Source organism: Thermomyces dupontii (assembly GCF_041956625.1).
Source record: "Thermomyces dupontii strain NRRL 2155 unplaced genomic scaffold VTN31scaffold_9, whole genome shotgun sequence".
Lineage (NCBI taxonomy): Eukaryota > Fungi > Ascomycota > Eurotiomycetes > Eurotiales > Trichocomaceae > Thermomyces > Thermomyces dupontii.
This window is the reverse complement of record NW_027192315.1, coordinates 438,215-459,345: the sequence shown is the minus strand read 5'-3', so window position 1 is coordinate 459,345 and position 21,131 is coordinate 438,215. Positions and strand designations below refer to the sequence as shown.

General features: G+C 52.4%; 10 protein-coding genes across 10 annotated transcripts; 7 read left to right on the top strand and 3 right to left on the bottom strand.

Annotated features, from left to right (window-relative positions):
- Window positions 1-10: 10 nt before the first annotated feature.
- Window positions 11-1,365, bottom strand: VTN31DRAFT_7362 (uncharacterized protein; the record flags this gene model as incomplete). The annotated part of the gene is made up of 4 exons (XM_069408075.1): window positions 11-556; window positions 617-766; window positions 818-978; window positions 1,047-1,365. The coding sequence occupies 4 exons, from the start codon at window positions 1,363-1,365 to the stop codon at window positions 11-13; spliced, it is 1,176 nt and encodes a 391-aa protein (XP_069257860.1).
- Window positions 1,366-1,631: 266 nt separating this feature from the next.
- VTN31DRAFT_7361 (uncharacterized protein) lies at window positions 1,632-3,040 on the top strand (the record flags this gene model as incomplete). Its single annotated transcript, XM_069408074.1, has 4 exons — window positions 1,632-1,753; window positions 1,813-2,105; window positions 2,159-2,300; window positions 2,350-3,040. 4 exons carry the CDS (start codon window positions 1,632-1,634, stop codon window positions 3,038-3,040), a joined length of 1,248 nt encoding a protein of 415 aa, XP_069257859.1.
- Window positions 3,041-3,453: 413 nt separating this feature from the next.
- Window positions 3,454-4,406, top strand: VTN31DRAFT_7360 (uncharacterized protein; the record flags this gene model as incomplete). Its single annotated transcript, XM_069408073.1, has 5 exons — window positions 3,454-3,544; window positions 3,627-3,646; window positions 3,754-4,143; window positions 4,207-4,254; window positions 4,329-4,406. The coding sequence occupies 5 exons, from the start codon at window positions 3,454-3,456 to the stop codon at window positions 4,404-4,406; spliced, it is 627 nt and encodes a 208-aa protein (XP_069257858.1).
- A 265-nt stretch (window positions 4,407-4,671) lies between these two features.
- VTN31DRAFT_7359 (uncharacterized protein) lies at window positions 4,672-5,275 on the bottom strand (the record flags this gene model as incomplete). The annotated part of the gene is made up of 4 exons (XM_069408071.1): window positions 4,672-4,738; window positions 4,804-4,862; window positions 4,924-5,068; window positions 5,133-5,275. 4 exons carry the CDS (start codon window positions 5,273-5,275, stop codon window positions 4,672-4,674), a joined length of 414 nt encoding a protein of 137 aa, XP_069257857.1.
- Window positions 5,276-5,990: 715 nt separating this feature from the next.
- Window positions 5,991-8,476, top strand: VTN31DRAFT_7358 (uncharacterized protein; the record flags this gene model as incomplete). The annotated part of the gene is made up of 8 exons (XM_069408070.1): window positions 5,991-6,068; window positions 6,310-6,398; window positions 6,454-6,496; window positions 6,566-6,625; window positions 6,718-7,130; window positions 7,195-7,456; window positions 7,513-8,023; window positions 8,082-8,476. 8 exons carry the CDS (start codon window positions 5,991-5,993, stop codon window positions 8,474-8,476), a joined length of 1,851 nt encoding a protein of 616 aa, XP_069257856.1.
- Window positions 8,477-9,055: 579 nt separating this feature from the next.
- On the top strand, window positions 9,056-11,181 carry VTN31DRAFT_7357 (uncharacterized protein; the record flags this gene model as incomplete). Its single annotated transcript, XM_069408069.1, has 6 exons — window positions 9,056-9,098; window positions 9,159-9,209; window positions 9,268-9,394; window positions 9,450-9,615; window positions 9,670-10,858; window positions 10,913-11,181. 6 exons carry the CDS (start codon window positions 9,056-9,058, stop codon window positions 11,179-11,181), a joined length of 1,845 nt encoding a protein of 614 aa, XP_069257855.1.
- Window positions 11,182-11,486: 305 nt separating this feature from the next.
- VTN31DRAFT_7356 (uncharacterized protein) lies at window positions 11,487-12,355 on the top strand (the record flags this gene model as incomplete). The annotated part of the gene is made up of 2 exons (XM_069408068.1): window positions 11,487-11,930; window positions 12,008-12,355. The coding sequence occupies 2 exons, from the start codon at window positions 11,487-11,489 to the stop codon at window positions 12,353-12,355; spliced, it is 792 nt and encodes a 263-aa protein (XP_069257854.1).
- A 102-nt stretch (window positions 12,356-12,457) lies between these two features.
- On the bottom strand, window positions 12,458-13,507 carry VTN31DRAFT_7355 (uncharacterized protein; the record flags this gene model as incomplete). Its single annotated transcript, XM_069408067.1, has 2 exons — window positions 12,458-13,332; window positions 13,387-13,507. The coding sequence occupies 2 exons, from the start codon at window positions 13,505-13,507 to the stop codon at window positions 12,458-12,460; spliced, it is 996 nt and encodes a 331-aa protein (XP_069257853.1).
- Window positions 13,508-14,839: 1,332 nt separating this feature from the next.
- On the top strand, window positions 14,840-16,477 carry VTN31DRAFT_7354 (uncharacterized protein; the record flags this gene model as incomplete). Its single annotated transcript, XM_069408066.1, has 1 exon — window positions 14,840-16,477. One exon carries the CDS (start codon window positions 14,840-14,842, stop codon window positions 16,475-16,477), a length of 1,638 nt encoding a protein of 545 aa, XP_069257852.1.
- Window positions 16,478-19,042: 2,565 nt separating this feature from the next.
- On the top strand, window positions 19,043-20,624 carry VTN31DRAFT_7353 (uncharacterized protein; the record flags this gene model as incomplete). The annotated part of the gene is made up of 3 exons (XM_069408065.1): window positions 19,043-19,180; window positions 19,250-19,638; window positions 19,703-20,624. 3 exons carry the CDS (start codon window positions 19,043-19,045, stop codon window positions 20,622-20,624), a joined length of 1,449 nt encoding a protein of 482 aa, XP_069257851.1.
- Window positions 20,625-21,131: the final 507 nt, after the last annotated feature.

The window sequence follows — 21,131 nt, the reverse complement described above, 5'->3', positions numbered from 1 at the left end:
TACGAACTTCTCATCGCGGCCCCTTGTCAGCGGACACCCCCGCGGCGATGACGCTGGGCAGCTCCTGCTGCCCGACATTGAACAGCAACTTGATCGCAGTGCTGATTCCCACGACCGCAAGGATAGTAACGCCGGCAAGAAGGAAGAAAGGAGAACTGACGTCCTCTTTCTGGCAGGCGGCGCCACCCCACTGGATCGTTCGGATATCGCCATTCTGAGTCGTTACGTTGGTCTTGAAGCATCGGCATGCATAGCAATCGCCCATGACGGCATCGTTGTGCGACGACGACTTCAGGTAGCATTCACCGTGGCCCGAGCAGTTGTTCGTTGCGGTCGCGCAAGACGTTTCCGAATCGTAGCAGACAGGCAAGAGTGGGGACACTGGCTCTGCCAGCGGACTCGACTCGGTCTTCCCGATGCTTGACCGTCGTTGAAGTTGCGCCTGCGTGGAGCGAGATTTGGAAGGCAAGAGGACGACTGTCCGATCTTGCACGCCCGTTGACGTCAACAGCGAAGTGACAAACTCAGACGTAGACGTCGAGGCGACGTCGCTGGACTGGAAAAAAGCGTTTTGTGAGCCTTAGGAGCATACATAACAAGCGCAGACGACGCATACCCTAAATCCCAGTCTCAGAACACCGGCAAATTCGTCGCTCCCGATCCAGCCATCAATTCGGGCCAAAGGTGACTTCTCAAGCGACGGCGCATCAAAAAAGTCCTCTAGAATCTGAAAAGCAGGAAATTTCGCAAGGCAATTCTTTGCATTCTGATCTTCGGGTTAGCAGAGTCAAGGCTCACACTCCCAGTATTTCCATACCTTGATTCCTGCCGTCTTGTCCCCATCCACGACATAGCTACACGGCTTCGAGCCGGCACGGGAAGAGCAATCTAAGCCGAGTAGGCTCTCGATAAAAGGCTGGCTTGCGAAATCCGGCGAGACGTTGCGAACTCGCAGGTAGTTGACATGCTCGGTCGGGGCTGTGAGGATCGGGCAGCGGTGAGCGACTGACCATCCGAAATCAATCCGACCGCTCGTGCGAGCTTACTGTCATCTGCATCAACCCCGTCCAAAACGACGAGAAGTCTCCTTGGATCACGTTCGGCGGCATCACCAAACAAGGGTTCCTGAGCTCCCCCATACTCATTCAACAGCTCCGCCACGGCTTCATCGACGGTCCCGAGGTGAGAATATTGCCCCGAATGTAGTCTCTGTTCCAAAATCAATTTCGCAACGTTTTCTTGTATGGTCTTGGGTGTTTGTGATTCATGGTCGGAGCTCGGTATGAGTACTATCGCGCCGTGGTGAGCGGCTGCCGCGGCTGCCGTCGCAAGGCACAGCGTCGCCAGCCTGGTGATGTAACGCATTGCGACAGGGTGTCGAGTCCAGAGGCGTTCACTCGACTGCTGCCGATCCCACCTGTTGACACGGAGAGGTCGGCCAGCTCTCTTCCGTCGAGTTTCGTGAACGGTATCAACGAGACACTGACCTGATATGCAGGTCACGTGGACATGACTAAGGCCCATATCATCATCATCTGCGGTTTTCCCGACCCTCAACCCGGCTTTGATTTTGAAGTACATATTAGAATGTCCTCCAGGTAGTTGTCTCGCGCCGGAGACATCGATCTCTCATGCTTGTGTTTCGACGAGCGCTGTGCAGAGCTCCAGCCTGCTTTCGCCAATATCGGGCGTTTTCAACAGGCACCAGGGTGGTCAACGTTCATCATGTGAAGTTTAAGAAGCCATGGTTCAGGTACGACTACGCCTTGTTACCCCTGTGGTGGCGTTCGGCGCTGACATATCGTTTCGCAGGCGGTTCGCGACGACATGTGTTCTCTACGGTGTCGCATTTCATCTATGGAGCTCGCTCGTCCTGCTTCAGTTCGATGGTGATGTCGAACCGGAATCTGTGGAACATGTGAATCCCACAGCGAACAACGAGGTATCTCGGCGGAATGCTGCACAGCTCGAGGAAGAAGAGGCTACGTTTATTCCGTTGACCTTGCCGAGTTTGCAGCGGGGGGAGCTCTACAAGTCGACCGACGAGGAATGGCGACGGTTCGCAGAGCTGAACTCGAAGCCGGAGCGCATATCGAAACTACGAGGTATGGATCAGCAGACATTAATCTAATCAGAAGGATGCTGACAGCACGCATAGAGGAACTGGCGAATATTGTTGCGCAGCGGGTACAACACTCGTTGCAAGGCGTTTATCTCATCGGAACGCCCGTGCAAATCGAAGGGAACTGGATCGTCCCTCGGTATCCTTATCGCGCGCCGCCGCATTATGTCCAAGCAGGGTACGCTTATTCGGCCACAACGTGCAGCTCATAGACTGATGTGTCACAGCTTGATGATCATCGATAACGAGGCAGCGATTGTGCTCAGACCGGTGCCTCCAGAGCAAGGCGATCGGATCTGGAAGGCCCTCATTCCGATTGACGTGGCCACGGCGATGTGGGATGCTCTCAGGCTGTTATGGCGGATCAACGTCATGCGCCTGGACGACTATTTGAATGGCAGCAAATACTCGAACTCGGCCATCATCTCCATGACGGAGGCGGCCCTGGATCGCAAGAAACAACAATCCTCGACCTCTCACTTGCCGTCCGTCTCCGAATGGGAATCCTCGCATATCACACGGTCTGATCCAGAGCAACAACAACGCCGCTCGTCTCCCATACGGCCCCTGTCTGACGACCGTGGCACTCATCCTTCCCTTTTGATCTCGCTGCTACAGAAGCTTCCTTTCCCTAACTTCGCTCCGGGGTCTGACCTCTACCGCGCGCGCGCCGTGTTCAATCTAAGCCTCAGCCACGCCCAAGCACGGCGTCGGCGTCGCGCGACCCCTAACCGCGGCGTTTGCTACTTTGAGGGCATGGTCGCCTTGGCAGGTCCTGTTGCCTGGTGCCGGGTTTCGGTCTCGGGAGAATACGATCCCGCCAGGAATGAATGGACGGACGTCCAGCTGAAGCTCCGGGAGATCACCCGGCGGGCTCAGCCGGCTTTGGGAGATCTCAAGCGGAGGGCGTCGGAGTAATACATAAGGGAGACGAGTTGATACGATCCGTTCTTTTTCATTTCTTGTGTGTCTATCTTCTTTGTTGGGAGACCTGTAAATAGAGCATGGGTACGGCGTTGTGTCAATATACGGTCTGATTACTCATAGGCATTCACGAAATTGTTGCAGTAGCCATTGTAACCCCAAGGTTCTTCTCTCTCTCCCCATCATTCGGTCAAGCCATAAGAGGATCAAGCTAGGGTTCAGAGCCCCTCATATTGATGTCACCGTTCGGCCCCGCGGAACTCACTACAAGCCCTCGTAGAATGAGATCATAAGATGAAATCATAAAACAGACTTCTCTTCAACTCGATCCAGATCGATTCCAATGTCTCATCTTGCTAGCCGAGTCCCATATCTTGCCAGATATCACACACACACGCACACACACCATGGCACTGAACCCCAAGTTTGCCGGTCTGAAGCTTGCCGCCGCCGGGGGCACCGCTGCCGGCACTCAAACCCCTCATACACTGGAGCTGTGTACGTACTACAGAAATGACTACAAAACGAACAGCACGATCTGATACGGAACGAATGTGCTAACCATTTTCACTGATCTTAGACCTGGACTACGTCTGCCCGGTATCGTCTACGCCAACATCCCCCACAAGCAGCAGCCCCTCCCTCCCCCGGGGTAGATCCAAAAAAGCAGGGAACTGACAAAAGAATCCCCTTGATTATGTCCATAGTTTTCTGCTAAAGTCTTCAACACCTTCCACACCCAAGTCCGGCCGATCATTGCCCAGAAATACGCCTCAAAGCTGCAAGTCATCTTCCGTCCGCACGTGCAACCCTGGCACCCATCCTCGACACTCGTCCACGAGGCCGCCGTTGCCGTCCTGCGCATCGCACCGGACAAGTTCTGGGACTTTAGCGAGGCGCTCTTCAAGAAGCAGACCGAGTACTTTGACGAGGCCGTCGTCGACGAGACGCGGAACCAGACGTACAAGCGACTGGCGGCGCTGGCGGGCAGCGTTGGGATCGACGAGGGCAAGGTGTACGAGTTGCTAGAGGTCAAGGCAGGAAATCCGACGAATGCTGGGAACCAAGTGTCGAATGATTTCAAGTTGATCATCAAGGTTTGTACTCGGTTGGGGTCCGACTAGTAGCAGCCGTGAGGGAGCTGACGGTTGATGATTCAGGCAAACCGCGTCATCGGGGTTCACGTCTCGCCAACGGTCTTTTTCAATGTGAGTAGATGGGCACCATATGGACATACGGACGAAGGACAAGCTCGATCAATGCTAATCCGTGTCTCAAACAGGGCGTCGAGGAGAAAAGCATCAGTAGTAGCTTCACCGCTGCCCAATGGGAGGAATGGCTGCAGAAGAATGTTGTCTGAAGTATTAGGATTTTAGCCAAGTGTCGAACCTAAGCACTGTGTCGCTCCGATATTTCCTAGGAAGCCCAGAATTCAAATTATGAACTGATATCATTGGAGAGCTGACTGGCTGCCTGACTTGCAACACATCCAGACTCTCATGCAATATGTAATCCCTCCATAAGTCTCCTTGCCTGACAATAAACGAAACGACCCAAACAAAAACGAGAAATCAACGCCGATGCAACAAGTGTAGATACTCTAGACAATTTCAACCTCAAACCGCTTACTGCTGTTGTCGTTGCTGCTGCTGTTGTTGCTGTTGATTGGGTGGCTGGTAATTGAGCGGACGCCTGTTGCGATTGCGTCAGTGGGTTGTCGACAGCCACGCTGACAGGGGGTTCTGGGGAATGGGTACTTGAACAGCAGGATATGAGGCTCCGGCTCGTGCACTTCATAATGCTCCCAACCCAAACTCTGTTGAAACAAAGTGTCAGTAGCATTACTCCACACCATGGGGGGGATAAGCATATCGTACTTGAGTGATGCCCAAGCCACGCCATTCTTCCTCCCACAACAGCTTCAATGTGCCTTTCGAGCTATCGAAGTAATCGGCCGGGATCTTCTTGAGCATGTTCTTGGGTAGCTGGACATGTCGGTATTCGTATTGATCGTCCGAGTATCTGGGGCACCAGGTCAGCTTCCTGAGGAATCCCTATACACTGTTATTCTGAATTGGTGACCTACCGCGGGCTGTAATGAATGGAGTCGATGAATTCCTCCAATTTCTGTCGCTCCGACTCCAGCAGCAGACGGGGTTTCTTGTTCCGTCTGCTCAGGTCGATGTCCATGTATTTCCAGTGATTTCGTTGTTGCTGATTATTGTCCATGGTGATCGTCTGATAGCGGGGTTGCTGACAGGCCTATTGGCCCAGTTGCAAGGAGACGAGGAGCAAAAGGCGACCGAGCGAAGTAGGGAATTTCCGGAACAAACAATCAATGCTTGGTGACAAGTTCGATAGAGTCAAGAATGACAGTATCGCAGACCCCCATGCAAACTCTCAGGTCCTTCTTATTCTTGCGGATTCGATTGATCCGTGAGTGGAGCTGGCGGATCTATCCGGTTTGGGAATAGAGCCATGGGACTCGCGCGTCGGCCACGCGCGACTTACCCGCGCTACGGGGGACGGCAGCGCCGTAATTGGCAGGACGGTGGTTTGTTACCAGGGCGCACTGGAATTCCATCGGACCGACTTTGATCCGTGTATTAACCCGTACGGCCGTGTATCAGTCAAGCCACATATGGCTGAGCAACGCCACACCAATCAACCGCCGTCCAAGTCAGTCCGGCGTCTCGAAGGGCGAAAAAAGGTACGCAGGGCACCCCAAACGGAGCGTCTGAACTCGGGAGCGCCTCGGCAAGTTGGAGGTCCCCGGTCCTGTGTATTCGGCAGTCACGTTCTATAGCTGGCCCAATTCTTCTCCGTACCATCCGTCGGTTGCAGACGATTTCTTTTTGAGTCTGCATTTTGTAGCGCGCGCACTCGCCGTGAAGCCGGCTCTCGCGATCCTCAGCGCCAGGTGAAGTGATCGCCGACAGGCAACATGGTCGCGAAACGAAGATCGGGAGCTGCCGCAGCTTCCGACTCGAACACACCCGGTTCCAAGCGGCAGAAGGTCTCGGTGAGTGTCGCATTCTAATTTTCTCCCAAGTCTTTTTTATTCTTTTGCCCCATGTGCATTTTGCGCAATCGCATGTTGTTGGAAAGCTTGTCGCATCCTTAACGCGCACGCGTCCGCGGCCGCTATCTGAATGCGCCAAATCCTCTCACACCTGCGCAAAGCCTCAGATCAATGCGATTTCTGGGGATCCGCTCCAGTCTTGGAACGCGATCGCTAATTTGTGCTTTTCTTGTCTCTCCAGCAGGATGAACCCTCGATCCAGACCCTCGAAGATATCAAGAAGGCCGGCTTGGATCTACTGGAACAAATCAAGCGAGCCACCGATAAAACGTACAATCAAGTGCTTCCGGCTTGGTAAAAAAAGATGCTGATGGGGTTCATACAGTGGCCGTTTGATTGCGACCGACTTTCTTCACCTTCCGGACAAAGTATGTGAGAAATGGAGCCACTGTCGCATTTGGTTCCTCCAATGATCGCATCGCTCACTTGGTTTACAGAAGGAGTATCCGGATTACTACGAAGTGATTGCTTTGCCAATTGCACTCGATACCATAGAAGTAAGTGTTGACATATCAAATGAATTTCCCCCATAATCCCATGCTCCACATCACCTGCTGCAAACAACGGCTGATGCGATTTGTCCCTGTAGAATAAGCTGAACAAACACGAATACCCGACTATGACCGCCCTAGAAAGTGACCTTCGAAGACTGGTCAGCAATGCCAAAAAGTACAACGACAAGTCCTCCGTCATATTCGCCGACGCCGAACGAATACGAAAAATAGTGGTAAACACAATGCCATCGATAAACCCGGCGTACAAGGATCCGAACTACGTCCCGTTCGCCACTCCCATTCCCGAAGAAGCGTCGGTGAAGCGAGGGAAGGGGGAAGATGATGCCGCGAAAGATCACTCCAAAGGAGACGGTGCGGTTGGAGACGCGCAAGAGACTCCAGCGGAGAACGAAGACGCCAAAGAAGAGGATGAAGGATTCGAAGGCAAAACGCTCCAGGAAGCACAGGATAAGATCATCATGGAGTTGATCCACTTGAAAGATGACGAGTAAGTTGGCCATGTTTCCCCGATTTCTCGCTGCCCTCGAAAGCGGATTCTGACGACGTCTCAGCGGCCGCGAAGTGTCTGCTCCCTTCTTGGCTAAACCGGATCGCAATCTCTACAAGGAATATTACGATGTGATCCAGCACCCGGTATCATTGCGAAGCCTTCAGAGACAGGTCCGTGGCAGGGAAGGGAGAAAGCCTCATTCAGAGAAGACAGCCTTTCCGACATGGCAATCATTCATAGACGAAGTGAGTTACGTCTGGCGCAATGCCCGCGAGTTCAACGAGGAGGGCAGCGAAATCGTCGAACTCGCAGGGATTGTTGAGGTGAGGATGCCTACACCACCGCCATCGCCTGAATCCCAGAGCTAACTGGCATACAGGAGTACTTTACTCGTCGTGTAGCAGAAGCTCGAGCTGTTGTCCCTGATCCACCGCAACAGAATGGTGAGAGCAGTACACCTCGTATAAAGCTGAGGATGGGCTCAAGCAACACGCCGGAGCCCGTGCAAAAACTCACCTTAAAGATGTCGGGCCAAGGCACGACAGAAGACCAAGTAGCCATCGACAGCGAGGCTCTGAGGCGACAACAAGAACTGGTCAAGGCCGGTTCGGTCTCTCGGGGCGCTAGCACGCCGAGTGGTCGAAATTTGCGGTCACTGGCAAGCCCAGTACCCAGTTCAGGAAGGGAATCCCACGATGTTGTCCCGGATGGCACTCCAAATGTCCCTTCTGGGGATGCAAAGGCTGCTCCGTCAACATTTGCGAATAACGCGGAGGGGCAGCCTGTTTCTACACAGGCTGCTGCACACACTACTAGCAATGAACATCCACGACCAGTGTCGCAGCAAGGGCAGTCATCGATAGACTCCATCTGGAGGAAACCTGGTCAAGGTATGTTTCATTCCAGCCCGCAAACCATCGGAGGACCTGAGACTGACCTCCACCGCAGATGCCAGCCATGCCCTCATCAAGAATCTCAGCATCCGAACGCATCCAAGCTTGAAGGTTCAGAAACCGTTCCGTCTCGATATTCCTGCCTCACCACACGCTCGACAACAGTCTGCAGTTGTCAACCTGCCCCCGTCACACGACTTTATTTCACTCCAAGTTGAACTGGAACCCAACTCCCCTACCGTCCGTTCTAAGCTTGTTGCTTTCATCGGGCGGCAAAAGCTTCACCCCACCATTCAATCCCACGCCTACCCATCCCGGCCGGCGTTTGATGTCCGCCTGAGTCCTGGACTCACCCAAGTGGACTTTCAACTTGCGGCTATTCGGTACCTTGGGACAGAAACCGAAAAGGAATTTGAGCGTCTTACGGTGTTCTTCCGTGTTTTGCGTTAGCAGAGAATCAAACTCTCGAAAGATTCTCCTCAATTACTGTTCTAACTGCCTAGATTCTTTGGATCGCACAGCATGGACATAAATTATCACGCTTGCTTCCTGTTACCATTGTCGGCGCCATTGGATTGATGGAGTGAGTGGTCTGTTTCTTGGGAGGGCATTTCATGGGGATTTTCTTCGATTGGTACGTGGTGTTTGTCAATTCTCGTTAGTCCTATCTGTGATATTGTCGGAATAGACTTTTGCGACAAGAATGGATCTACGAGTATTTTTTCATTTTGAATGGGAAACACACCATAGTAGAGAGTTGATCCAAATGTCGTCCCAGCTGATTACGGTGGAGAGAATCTGGATTACCGAATATGGAATAGCGTTGATTTCGGAAGGCGAACCGGCTCCTTCCATCTGAGCGACAAAAAAAAAAAAAAACCCATTTATCAAAAAAATTCGCCCGCTTTAAAGTCGGCCTGAACTCAACCTCTGTGTGCTTTTCTTCTCCTTCTCATTTTCAAAAGCATTCTTTAGCTTCGCTTCATTCCTTTCGCTCTTTGAAGAAGCACACAAAAAAAGCACCCAACCATGTCTGACGAGGTTTACGACGGTGCCATTGGCATTGACCTTGGTAAGCACCGCAAAGTCAATTGACAAATTCAAGAAACAAAGTAGATTGACTTTGCACCAGGCACGACCTATTCCTGCGTCGCCGTCTATGATGGAAACAATGTGGAAATCAGTGAGTTTGCTCGGTCCCAATCTTTTCTTGAACGGCAATGGCTGACACTTGCACTCAGTCGCCAACGAACAGGGTAGCTTCACAACGCCGTCGTACGTCTCCTTCACGGATAAGGAGCGTCTCATCGGCGAGGCGGCGAAGAACCAGGCGGCAATGAATCCCAGGAACACCATCTTCGACTCCAAGTACGTGTCTTGTCTGCGCAGTAACATCCGAACCGATGTTCTGACTGGCACATAGGCGACTGATCGGTCGACGGTTCGACGACCCCACCGTCCAGAAGGACATTGAGTCGTGGCCTTTCAAGGTCGTGGAGCGGGATGGGAACCCTGTCGTTGAGGTCGAGTACCTTGGTGAGACGAGGACTTTCTCCCCTCAGGAGATCTCGTCGATGGTCTTGACAAAGGTATGATCCATCTTGCCCTGGGTAAAAAGAATTCGTTGCTGATCGGTTCGATAGATGAAGGAAGTCGCTGAGACCAAGCTCGGCAAGAAAGTCTCCAAGGCCGTCGTCACCGTCCCGGCCTACTTCAACGACAACCAGCGACAGGCCACCAAGGATGCTGGTGCTATCGCTGGTCTCAACGTGCTTCGTATCATCAACGAGCCGACGGCTGCCGCCATTGCCTACGGTCTTGGCTCGGGCAAGTCGGACAAGGAGCGCAATGTGCTCATTTATGATCTGGGTGGTGGTACCTTTGATGTGTCTCTGCTGAACATCCAGGGTGGCGTGTTCACCGTCAAGGCTACTGCTGGTGATACCCACTTGGGTGGTCAGGACTTTGACGCCAACCTTCTGGATTACTTCAAGAAGGAGTTCCAGCGTAAGACCGGCAAGGATCTGTCCGACGATGCGCGCGCTCTGCGCCGTCTCCGCACCGCTTGCGAGCGTGCCAAGCGGACGCTCTCGAACGCCACTCAGGCCACCATCGAGATCGACTCTCTCTTTGATGGTGAGGATTTCAGTGCTCAGATTACTCGTGCGCGATTCGAGGACTTGAATGCCAAGGCTTTCGCCAGCACTCTGGAGCCCGTTCAGCAGGTTCTGAAGGACTCTGGCATTGACAAGAAGGATGTCAACGAGATTGTTCTTGTCGGTGGTTCCACTCGTATTCCGCGTATCCAGAAGCTGCTTAGCGACTTCTTCGATGGCAAGAAACTGGAGAAGAGCATCAACCCCGACGAGGCTGTTGCCTACGGTGCCGCCGTCCAGGCCGGCATCCTTTCCGGCAAGGCGGCGTCTGCGGAGACGGCCGACCTGCTCCTTCTGGACGTTGTGCCCCTGTCTTTGGGTGTTGCCATGGAGGGCAACGTTTTTGCTCCGGTTGTTCCTCGCGGGCAGACTGTCCCGACCATCAAGAAGCGCACGTTCACGACCGTTGCCGACAATCAGACAACCGTGCAGTTCCCTGTCTACCAGGGTGAGCGCAGCAACTGCGATGACAACACCCTGCTGGGTGAATTCACGCTGTCTCCGATCCCGCCCATGAAGGCTGGTGAGGCTCAGCTGGAGGTTGTCTTTGAGGTCGATGTCAACGGTATCCTCAAGGTCACCGCCACGGAGAAGTCGTCGGGTCGCTCTGCCAACATCACCATCTCCAACGCGGTTGGCAAGCTGTCCAGCAGCGAGATTGAGAAGGCGATTAGCGGTAAGTAACGGTTGATTCATCGCAGTCGAGTTCTCTTAACTGACTCTTTTCCAGACGCTGCCAAGTTCAAGTCGAGCGACGAAGCCTTCACCAAGCGGTTCGAGGCTCGCCAGCAGCTCGAGTCGTACATCACGCGTGTTGAGGAGATTCTGACTGATCCGTCGATGAGCCTCAAACTCAAGCGCGGCAACCGGGACAAGATCGAGTCGGCCCTCAGCGACGCGATGGCCCAGCTTGAGATTGAGGACTCGAGCGCCGATGATCTCAAGAAGAAGGAGCTGGCTCTCAAGCGGCTGGTCACCAAGGCCATGGCTACTCGTTAAACATTCGTTTACCTTGGTTGGGAGCTAAGGAAAAGAAAAAAAAAAAGTGTTTTGATATGTTCGGATTTATGACGGGATTATTATGACGCGAGCTGTGCCGTTGTCAAGTAATGGTTGCGGATTACTGGACATGCGATAGAACATACTATGATAGAATGGATGTTGATATGGATTCACTTTTGCTTGGTCTGAATAGACTTCGACGTTGATTTCCCTTTTTGGAAGACCAAGATTTGAGCTCAGTAGCTTCTCGTTATTTTTCAAAAACAACATCCTTGGAACTCTCACTCACCATTACGCTCAACATGTCACTCCAATTGCTTCAGCGATTGCCTTTTCGAAGAGCGGCGCTCATTCCAGCGCAAGCCGCACACGTCGTGCGGAGCCGCAGTCTACTATTTCCAACACAACAATTACCTACGACAACCCGCGCATTCAGCACCTCACCACCCCTACAAAAAAAGAAAAAAGAGAAAACCAGCACAGAAGCGGCGAGCGCCAGCGGCAGCAACAATGCCCCCGACCCTTTCGACTTTTCCTCACTACACGATGGCATCGGGCGCGCGATTTCGCGGTTCAAGGAGGACCTCCAGAAGCTCCGCGGCGGCGGGCGATTCAACCCCGAAGTTCTCACCAACCTGCGTGTGCAGGTCAGCAAGAACAGTAATGACAAGGTGAAATTGGGAGATGTCGCGCAGGTGGTGCCCAAAGGCGGGCGCGCGGTGACGGTGATTGTCGGCGAGGAGGATGTACGCAAACCCTACCTCTCTCATTTTCAAGGATTTCCATAGGCTAATTGGCGTGTGGTTTGTTCTTTTATATATAGCTGGTCAAGCCCATCACCTCTGCCATTCTCTCCTCCAACCTCTCCCTTACCCCGCAGCCGGACTCGCAGAACCCGCTGCAATTACACATTCCAATCCCGCCGCCGACGCGGGAGGCGCGCGAACAGACGATCAAGACTGCCAAGGCGGACATGGACCGCGCCGCGGCGGCGGTCAAGTCGGCGCGGGCCGTGGTGCATAAGCGGCTGCAGGAGATGCAGAAGAAGAAGGAGGCGCGGCCGGATGATGTGCGCAGGGCGCATGATCAGATGGAGAAGATTGTGGAGAAGGGGCAGAAGGAGATCAAAGACATGTTTGAGGCGGCGAGGAAGGCCGTTGAGCAGGGTTGATCAGTTCTTTGTATAACTTGGCTCGTCATGGACATGTACTATATTGAAGGGTCGGTTCTAGGAAACAGGAAAAAAAAAATCTATTGTACAGATATACTTGGTTTAAGCTCGCTTTGGACGCTGTCCGCTCGCCAGCAACGACTCCAACTTGGCCATGAACTGCGCCTGCTTTCCGGCCATCCGGTACGTGGAGTTGTTGTACAGATTCCGCTGCACCTCCGCTAGCAGTGATGACTGGCCCTTCGTCTCCTCTTTCCAGGACGGGTACTTGCCCTGGACGAGCTTCCCGACCAACGTTTCGCGGTCCTCCTTTGAAATGGGCACAAAGTCCGCGTCTTCGGGCTCGATCAACTCCCCCTTGCGCTGCGTGAGCTGATCGGCCCGCATCTGGCACAGCTTGCGCACTTCCTCCATCGTCTCCTGCTTCTCTTCCTCACTCGTAAACAGCACATGCTCACCCTTGTAGAGCCGCTGCGCCAGGACATATGGCGGCTCGTATCCGTTCGGGTACCGCTCGCTCAGCAGCGAGAGCTTCTCGCGCACGGTGCTGACCTGCGCATCTTTCGAATCACCACCCATCGGCAGCGTCGGCCACGTCTCCCGCAGCCGCTCTGCGTTGTATTCGACCGGCGTGTACCGGACCGGAACGGGTTTGTTCTTCTCACGGATCTCGTCGAAGACCGCGTCAATCTCGACCTGTCGTGCCTCTTCGCCTTCCTCGACGTCTGCTTCCCCGCGGGCTCTTCGCACACGCTCACGCTTGGCTGCTTGTTGGTCTTTGGTGTTGCTCTTGTTGCTGCTAGCGGATGACCGGCGAAGTCGTGATCGTAGCGCGGCAAGCTGCGACGCGCGCAGCACCGGGCCCGTCGGACTGCTTCCTCGTGCGGCGCCTAGTGATCGGGCATCGACGGCACGGCTGCGTGGAGACGATTTTTGTTTGGGAGCTGGGCGGTTGCCTGTAGTTGGCACTCGTCGAACTTGCTCGGTTAGAAATAATCCTTGAGAACGACAATTTAGCGGTGTTTTCTCACCCAATGGCTTGCTGTTTTCTTCGTCTGCAAGAATACGGCCGGCGGAGAAAAGCCGGGTTTGTGTTCTCTGGAAGCGGAGCGCAGACGCTATGGATCGCGCAATGCCTGGTTGGGCCATCATTGCGGGCAAGATCGAAGAACCCGATTGTGAAAAGTGGAATCACCTTTACAAGACTTGCATTGCGATCGGGCGATGCAATCCCCATTTCTCCAACGCAACTCCGACCTTCAAAATTGAATCTGGAGACTAGGGTCACGTGATGAGACTATGCTCATTGGCTCATGGACCATCTTGTGACAAGTACGCCGCCTGTCCTTGCATAAAACGTACTCTTCTCCAAGGACTCTCTATGCCTCGTATGTCACTCTCTGTCTGGCGCTGAAGCCGATCAGTGAAGGAGTGAATCGTCCATATTTCATGAGCGAGACGAAGTAGTTAGTGTTGCAGCACCGCTCCCCTTCAGTTCTACTCGAACTTGACCGCTCGGAGTGCTTCCTATTGTCCAGCAGCAAGAACCGGGACCTCAGTGTTCAAAGGCATGAGCTCCCTCGTCACGTCATAAGAAAACTTTTTCATCTTGACGCCCAGCTTAGATCTTGATGATCTTGTCCTCTCGTCCTGAGGAATGAGGCTTTTCTAACTTCATCAGACATCCTGCCTTACATGTTTCAATGGCTCCGCTGTCGGAAGAAGAGCTCAGGGTAATCAGAGAGTTTCCCTTGGGCAACACTTTTGATCGTTTCATAGAGACTTCGGGACGTGGACAGTTCATACAGCTCTAAAGGTGTTGATGGCAGATCCGAGCAAATCGGAGCACGGCTATCGGACCTTATATGTGCTTTCCAGAACACAACAGCCGCATTGAAACTCCGTTCGAGGACCAGCGGTAGATCTCTACTTGGAGAACTTGGTGATATCTACGAACGTGTTCGATATGACGATTTCAGCTACGCCCACTACCGACCCCTTGTGAAGCTCATCATCCAAAAGGCTGCAGACGTCGAGATCTGGAGTGCTGTTTTCGATCTCGTTGCCCAAATCTCTCGACTGACTCCACCACCACCATCGGATGTTCGCAATGTGAGGACTAGCATACCATTCAATATCAACTCTGGGTCATTGCAAGACAGCAAGCTGACTCCTGACCAGGTTGAACTCAGGGTTTTTCAGGAAATCCAAGATTACACATATCGAAATGTGCGAGGATTTCACAAGAAGTATTTCGAGAATAAAGACTGGACGCATCGCGCGCAGAAAGTATACCAATCATCATGCTACCTCCATTCTGGAAGCAAATGGGATGGCCTGAGCGATAATCCTTCGCAACAGGAAGTGCTTGCATGGCTGTTCAAGCTAGACAACGACTTTCTTTCAGAAGAACAGCGTCGTTACTACAAAATCGACCTCCCGCAAGAGCTTTCCGGTAGTGAGGTACGACGGCAGATTTATGTTATGGTCAAACGAAAGAACGAGCATACCTCCGACAATGGGCACGACTGGAGGGACATTGACGTGATCGGCGAGCTCAAGGGCTCCAATCATGGCGTGAAAGGACCGCTGGTACAGCTCGCTGTATACGCGCGAGAGGTTTTTGCCTGGCAGCCGACACGACGCTACCTCCACGCCTTTACCATTTGCGGGTCTTGGATGACGACGTGGGTTTTCGATCGCTCAGGCTGCTATAGCCCTGATTCATTCAATATTCGCCAGCAGCCAGAACGCTTCATACGGGTGATTGCTGGGTATGTCATGATGAATGAGGAGGAGCTCGGGAGAGACACATTCATCCAGCGTGACGGCGACCGTTACTTTATACAATTTGAGAAAAATCTGCGGTTCCAGTTGAAGCCGAAGCCTCTCCTCTGTCACCGGGCGATCGTTAGCCGGGGAACCTCTTGCTTTTTCTCCAGAATGGCAGACTCTGAGGACTGGGACTACGTGACCAAGTTTTCGTGGACGTCGGACCGCTGGGAGTCTGAGGTGCGTCTTCTCCAGCGAGCAAACGAGAGAGGAGTCAAAGGCATCGTCAGACTGGTAGGACATTGCGACATCACCAGTATCAGCGAGCTGCGGTCAGAGATGACGTTCAAGGAGCCCTACACTTTTCGGGACACGCCCAACGTGTCACCGTCTCAGTCCGTTCATCCGCCATGCCCTGCCGTCTCGTCCGAAAATCCCAGTTGGAACAGCGCTGTAAATTCATCCGGGCGCTTGGGTAAGCGCAAGGCAACTTCTGAATACCCTAAGTCGAAGCGATCGCGGTTTGAAAGTGGTTCAGTGAGTGCTCCAAAAGAGGTCACATTCCAAGTGCGAGAAGCACAAGGAACTACTAGTAGTCGGTCTGCTCCCCATGAGGGTCCGTACGATAATCGAATTCTTCGCTGCCTGGTTATATTTCCCGCTGGTCGGCCGATCTATAAGTACGAATCGCCGCTGGAACTGGTGGCGGCATTGCGCGATGCTATCAAAGCACATCGGTCCCTTTACCTTGATGGCAAGATTCTTCACCGGGACATTTCGGAGAGCAACATCATCATAACAGATCGCGAAAAAACTGGCTTTGCGGGCATGCTGATTGATATGGATCTCGCGAAGGAGCTCGATCAAGGGCGAAGCGATGTTCCGCGTCCAATTGGCACCACACAATTCATGGCTATCCAGGTGCTGTTGAATGAAGACCATACGTACCGACATGATCTTGAGTCCTTCTTCTATGTGCTACTCTGGCAATGCGCCCGCCGTGGGTGGGAGTTTGTCGGAAATCCAGAAGGCCAACCTACGTACAGTCATCTTAGAAATTGGTACACGGGGACTTTTAAACAGATTGCCGTCATGAAGATTGGCCTTGTTGCAAGCCCGACCATGTTTGAGATTTTGACCAAGGAATTTCCCCCGGAGTTGGAAAATCTGAAACTTTTATGCCGGAAGCTGCGTCGCATCTTGTTCTCATCTGGCTCCGATGGGCCTTTCGATGGGACGCCGGAGGATCCGGAAGTTCTCTACCGGCCCATGATTGAAGCTTTTGACGAGGCAATTCTCGAACTCTCTGATGAACTCAGCGAAGTCAGCGAATTCAGCGAGGGAGGATAGTCGTTTGTTGCTCCGTTAGAGTTCTTGTCCATTTGCGATGCCCGGGTGTACGAGGACGGAGTCTGGGGTGTGTCTGCTTGTCCAACGAATCAATTCCACATGTTTTATCAGCTCCCTCCACTTCGTTTCGAGCAGTCTATTCAAGGAGGACTTGAAGGAGAGAGGAACACTACTACTCCTATCGAAACACATCCAGTTCAAGCGTTACGTACACCCAAGTGACAGTGGGGTATTTGAGACAATGCCACATGGATCCTGAGGATGATAAATGATGAGGACAACGTAGTTCTGCTATTACTTTGGGCTAATACACCAATGCAGTTGTCTGCCGAGCGACCACGACACCATGTTAGTGCCTTCTTTTCTCCGAATCAGATCGGTGTCTCAGAAGTTACAGACAGTACTATCTGCCCAATTCAGCCGGCTACCACTCAACATTCCTCATGAGATGCCGGGCTCTCTTGGTGTGACTGTTCACTGGCACTGATTGTTACAGGCAGCAAACACAGCACAGGATTCCCAGCATAGAAGATGTTTCATGGTACCTAGAACCTCGTCCAAGAGGGACAATGGAGCACTTTCGCCTCCGAGGTACTTCCTGTACCTATGTAGTTCATATCGTAGGGAAGAATAGTCTACGAAAGCAAACCTCCTTATAATCTTGAGGAGTAGTAGACACAGTATCTGGTTAACCATGTGAATGGAGTGAAAAGTCACTGATCTACCTCTTCAGGATCCGAGTTTCCCACCAATGCGAGTCAAGGGCTTTGCAATCGCAGCTCCATCTGGGTGGATTCTTGCTTCGGGGTTTCCACTGGATGGATTGGACAAAGGGCCGGCCTTCACCTTGATAATGGTGAAAGTTTTTTTTACCATCCTTGGTGTGCAGAAAGAAATCTGCTCTTGCCACAGAGTGCGTGTTTCTTAGCATCACTTTGAAGACATGCTTGCTCAAGCTTCACTCGGCAGTTGCACTTGGGTAGAATGCATCGATAAGGATAAACAAGTTGGAACTGGTCATTAGCTTGCCAGCAATAGCGCTCTAGCAGCTGTTGCCGATATCCGTTAGGTAGTAGGTGATTGCTGGAATATGTTAAGCGCGGTCCATGGCTTCACTCAGGCTATTATCACTTGGCTCATCGGAGGAGAATGTCACGTACTGGCACATGTCGGTCTAATGCAATCGATGATCGAGAAATCCGTTGAAGATGATGATGGTACGGAATACGTATGATGACAGGTGCGTGCGACAGACAATGACACACTTTCGGGGACGCTGAATTGCTGCCAATTGCGACATCAGGGCTCCTTCGTGAACCTCCGCTGGCCATCGAGATTGTCGTATTAACAGCTCGAGTCTGCTTGTATACAACCACGACGTCGACCAGCTCTGTGCTCAATGGTGCGACTACACCCCAAACGTTCCCTGCTCCGCCAAAGACCCTGAAATCGTTGACCTCGTCCCACGGTCATGTACACAGATGAGTCAATAATGTTAGGGTTTTTTCCAGTTTTACCCCCCCCCCCCCCCGGCTACAGCAGGTTACGCTTGCAGCTGTACCAATTGGATGCCCGAGAGGTTGGTGTTCGCCAGTATTGGCGCACCCGGCTACCCGTCAAATCAACAGCGAGAATCAACTACAATGCGATAGATTGTGACGAAGACCTTTTCTTACTGATCCTTGGCGATCGTGAGGTGTTTGGCATGGCTAGTGAACATGGCATCCAGTTTTGGTTGTTCCACCCAATCTTCCAGGCGCGGTGTCTTTTCTCCCAATGCAAGAGAGTGGGTGATTCGAATATGGCCCATATGAGGTGCTTTTACCTACCGCATGAATCGATGAATCAAGGGCTCCAGTGCTCAAAAAAAGAGAGTCAATGCCGGCAAAATGCCCCAATTACGTTACGACTCATGGCGGGCACCCGCACGGAACTTGGTCTCATACTTTTGCACGGAGTCAGTCGCGAACGCCGGAGAGTCCCAAGAACCTGCAATACTCGGGGATTCTCAAGCCGGAGGAAACTCAAATGTCCACAGCTGTTGGAAAAATCGGTGACATGAAATCGTGCTATACTTTCCCGACATGTTAGCGAGAACATGGCATAGCACTGTTATCCTTTCAGTGGTTAACGGCAAGGGTCGGTTTATGTTGCAAGCACTAACTGGCTGAAAGATATCATTGATCTAATGCATGCGTCAAGTCATAGAAGCAAGAGTCGAAAATCCACAAGCAATAGTTACCGAAGTTTTTGAGCCATCTTCTGATCATTCGATTATCCGGCTGACCATCTTCATGGAGAAAGAATAATCATGCCAGTTGATGGTCAACAAACCAAAGTCTGCAAAGGGTGAGGCTTCAGCAACCAAACGACTGGCAAAAGACAAAGAATGAATAAGCTTTAACTTTGTGATTGGTTGGGTCGAACTCCAGGCGTCAGGCCTGCGCGCTCGGACGTCATGGAACTCAAAGAGCATGCACTCTTGTGGATAAAACTGGAAAACTCCCCCTCCATGGCTCACTGCGACCAAATCCATGCGATTTCAAATCGGGTGCAAGAGGAAAAATGACGGGGCCGTGCGAAAGCGCATCTCAAGCAGGTCCGTTTCGAGAAACCTATGATATCATCGGCTCCTTGCCCGTCGAGATCCTATTCGACATTGTCAAGTATCTCGATCCAGCAGACATTTTCCTCAGCCAGAGAGTGTGCTTCCTCGATGTTCCTCGGCCGCTCAACCAATTCAGCGGTTCACTCTGACTGGGATCATCCTAGGTTTCGAAACGATGGCGGTCTATTTTCTCGTCCGATTCGATCATCAAGTTCTTTTTGCGCGAAACGCTGATGTTCCTGGGAATAGAGGACGTGGATGTGCCTGCGACGGACGCGATGACCTATTTCATGTGGCGACATCGTTTGCAACGGGTCCAGCCAGTCAAGAAGATCTTTCTCCCATGGCCAGAAACACCGAGACTGCCACTCGACGTTGCGTACCGTTCGCGACGAGTGTACTATTGCTTACCGGGAGACGACACCGATGACATCGGAATGTTGGATCTCGAGACCGGAGAAAGATTGACTTGGACCGAAGACGAGTCCATTGACATGGAACCCTGGGATTTCCGACTATCCGATCGCTATCTTGTCATTTACTCGGATGATAAGTATGCGGACAAGAGGATCCCTTGTCTTCTCAAGGTTATTAGCGTGGTCTAACAGCAATGTTAGGAGTTACTTGATCGTGTGGGATACACGCACATTGCAGCGATACGCAAGAGGGCTTCCTTGTTCCGACCATCATACTTCCATTGACAAAGACAAGGTGGTGATAGTTGACTATGGATCGAAGCCACTGTTCCCCGTCTACATATGGGATCTGAGCTCGGACCGGTTCCAAAAGATCAATACCTTCTCCGATTTGTTCTTGTGGCACCTGGATGCGGATGACGGCATTTTGGTGGCATTCGAGATCGACTGGGACAAACGCCCGCCGGCGGTGCGGGAGACCAAGTGGACCATGACCGGACGGGTGGTGGAGAGGAAACATTTCCCCCTATCTCTGTCTGATTATCGTGTGAACAGAGAGATCCTCGAACCATCAAAGGATTTCATCCAACTAACCGTGGACACCAATACTGATAGCGCCTTTGGCCACCACAAGACAGTAACCCAGCTGCGTTACAGTGATCCCCGCTGCGGCAATTGCTGGATTTCCCTCACGTACGACCACACGGTCGACAAGTTGAGCGCCCGATGGGACGACGACTTCCCGCCCGTTTACGACATGACCAACACCCCTGTGATTGCCACTCTCAGCCCCAAAATCATGTACAGATGGGACAGATTTCTCAAAGTGTTGCAGCTTTTCTATCGCGAGCTCGGCATGATGGATATGAAGCCATACCAATTGGATGCGCGAGAGGTCCTTACTCGCAAGCGTTTGCGCACCCGGCTACCCGCCCAACTCCCGGCGACCCTTGATTACGATGCGATAAATAAGGACGATGAACTTGTCTTACCGATCTTTGGCGACCGCGAGATCTTTGGCGTGGCTAGCGAAGACGGCATTCAGTTCTGGATCTTCCATCCAAATTTCACGCCTAACCTTCCCAATGCGTTGCCATTTCTTCCAATGGAGGAGAGTGGATGAATTGATTATAGACTCAGCAGTCATTTTGAAGGGCTTCTTCCGCCATACGATTTGTTGCATACATAGCCTGTCCAACTTCCACCGATTGTTGTCCCATGTCATTCGTTGTGATTGACTGCAGTCTATCATAGGGCAAGAAGGGGGAGCCTTGCCAGCCGCAACTGACCAAGGTCCCAACTCCCCATCCTGCGCGACGGCACTTGCGAGAGGCTTTACCGTTGCCATGGTCCTGCACGAAGCAAGTCCGACCCCCCCCTTCGAACGAAAGTGTTCAGCACGGCAATCACGGACTACGGGACGATACGGAAACCTGGTACAAGCAATCCCAAGGTAGAGGAAACTCGATGGTCAGAGTCATTCGAAACGTGGTGTAGCGCAGAGGGATATTGCCAAGCTTCGGCTCGATCGATGCACAACATGCACTTTTCTGACGGACGAATTCAATCATCATACATAGATTAGTTACGAGCACTCCGTACTTGTAGAGTTGTAATCAGTTCTCGCGCC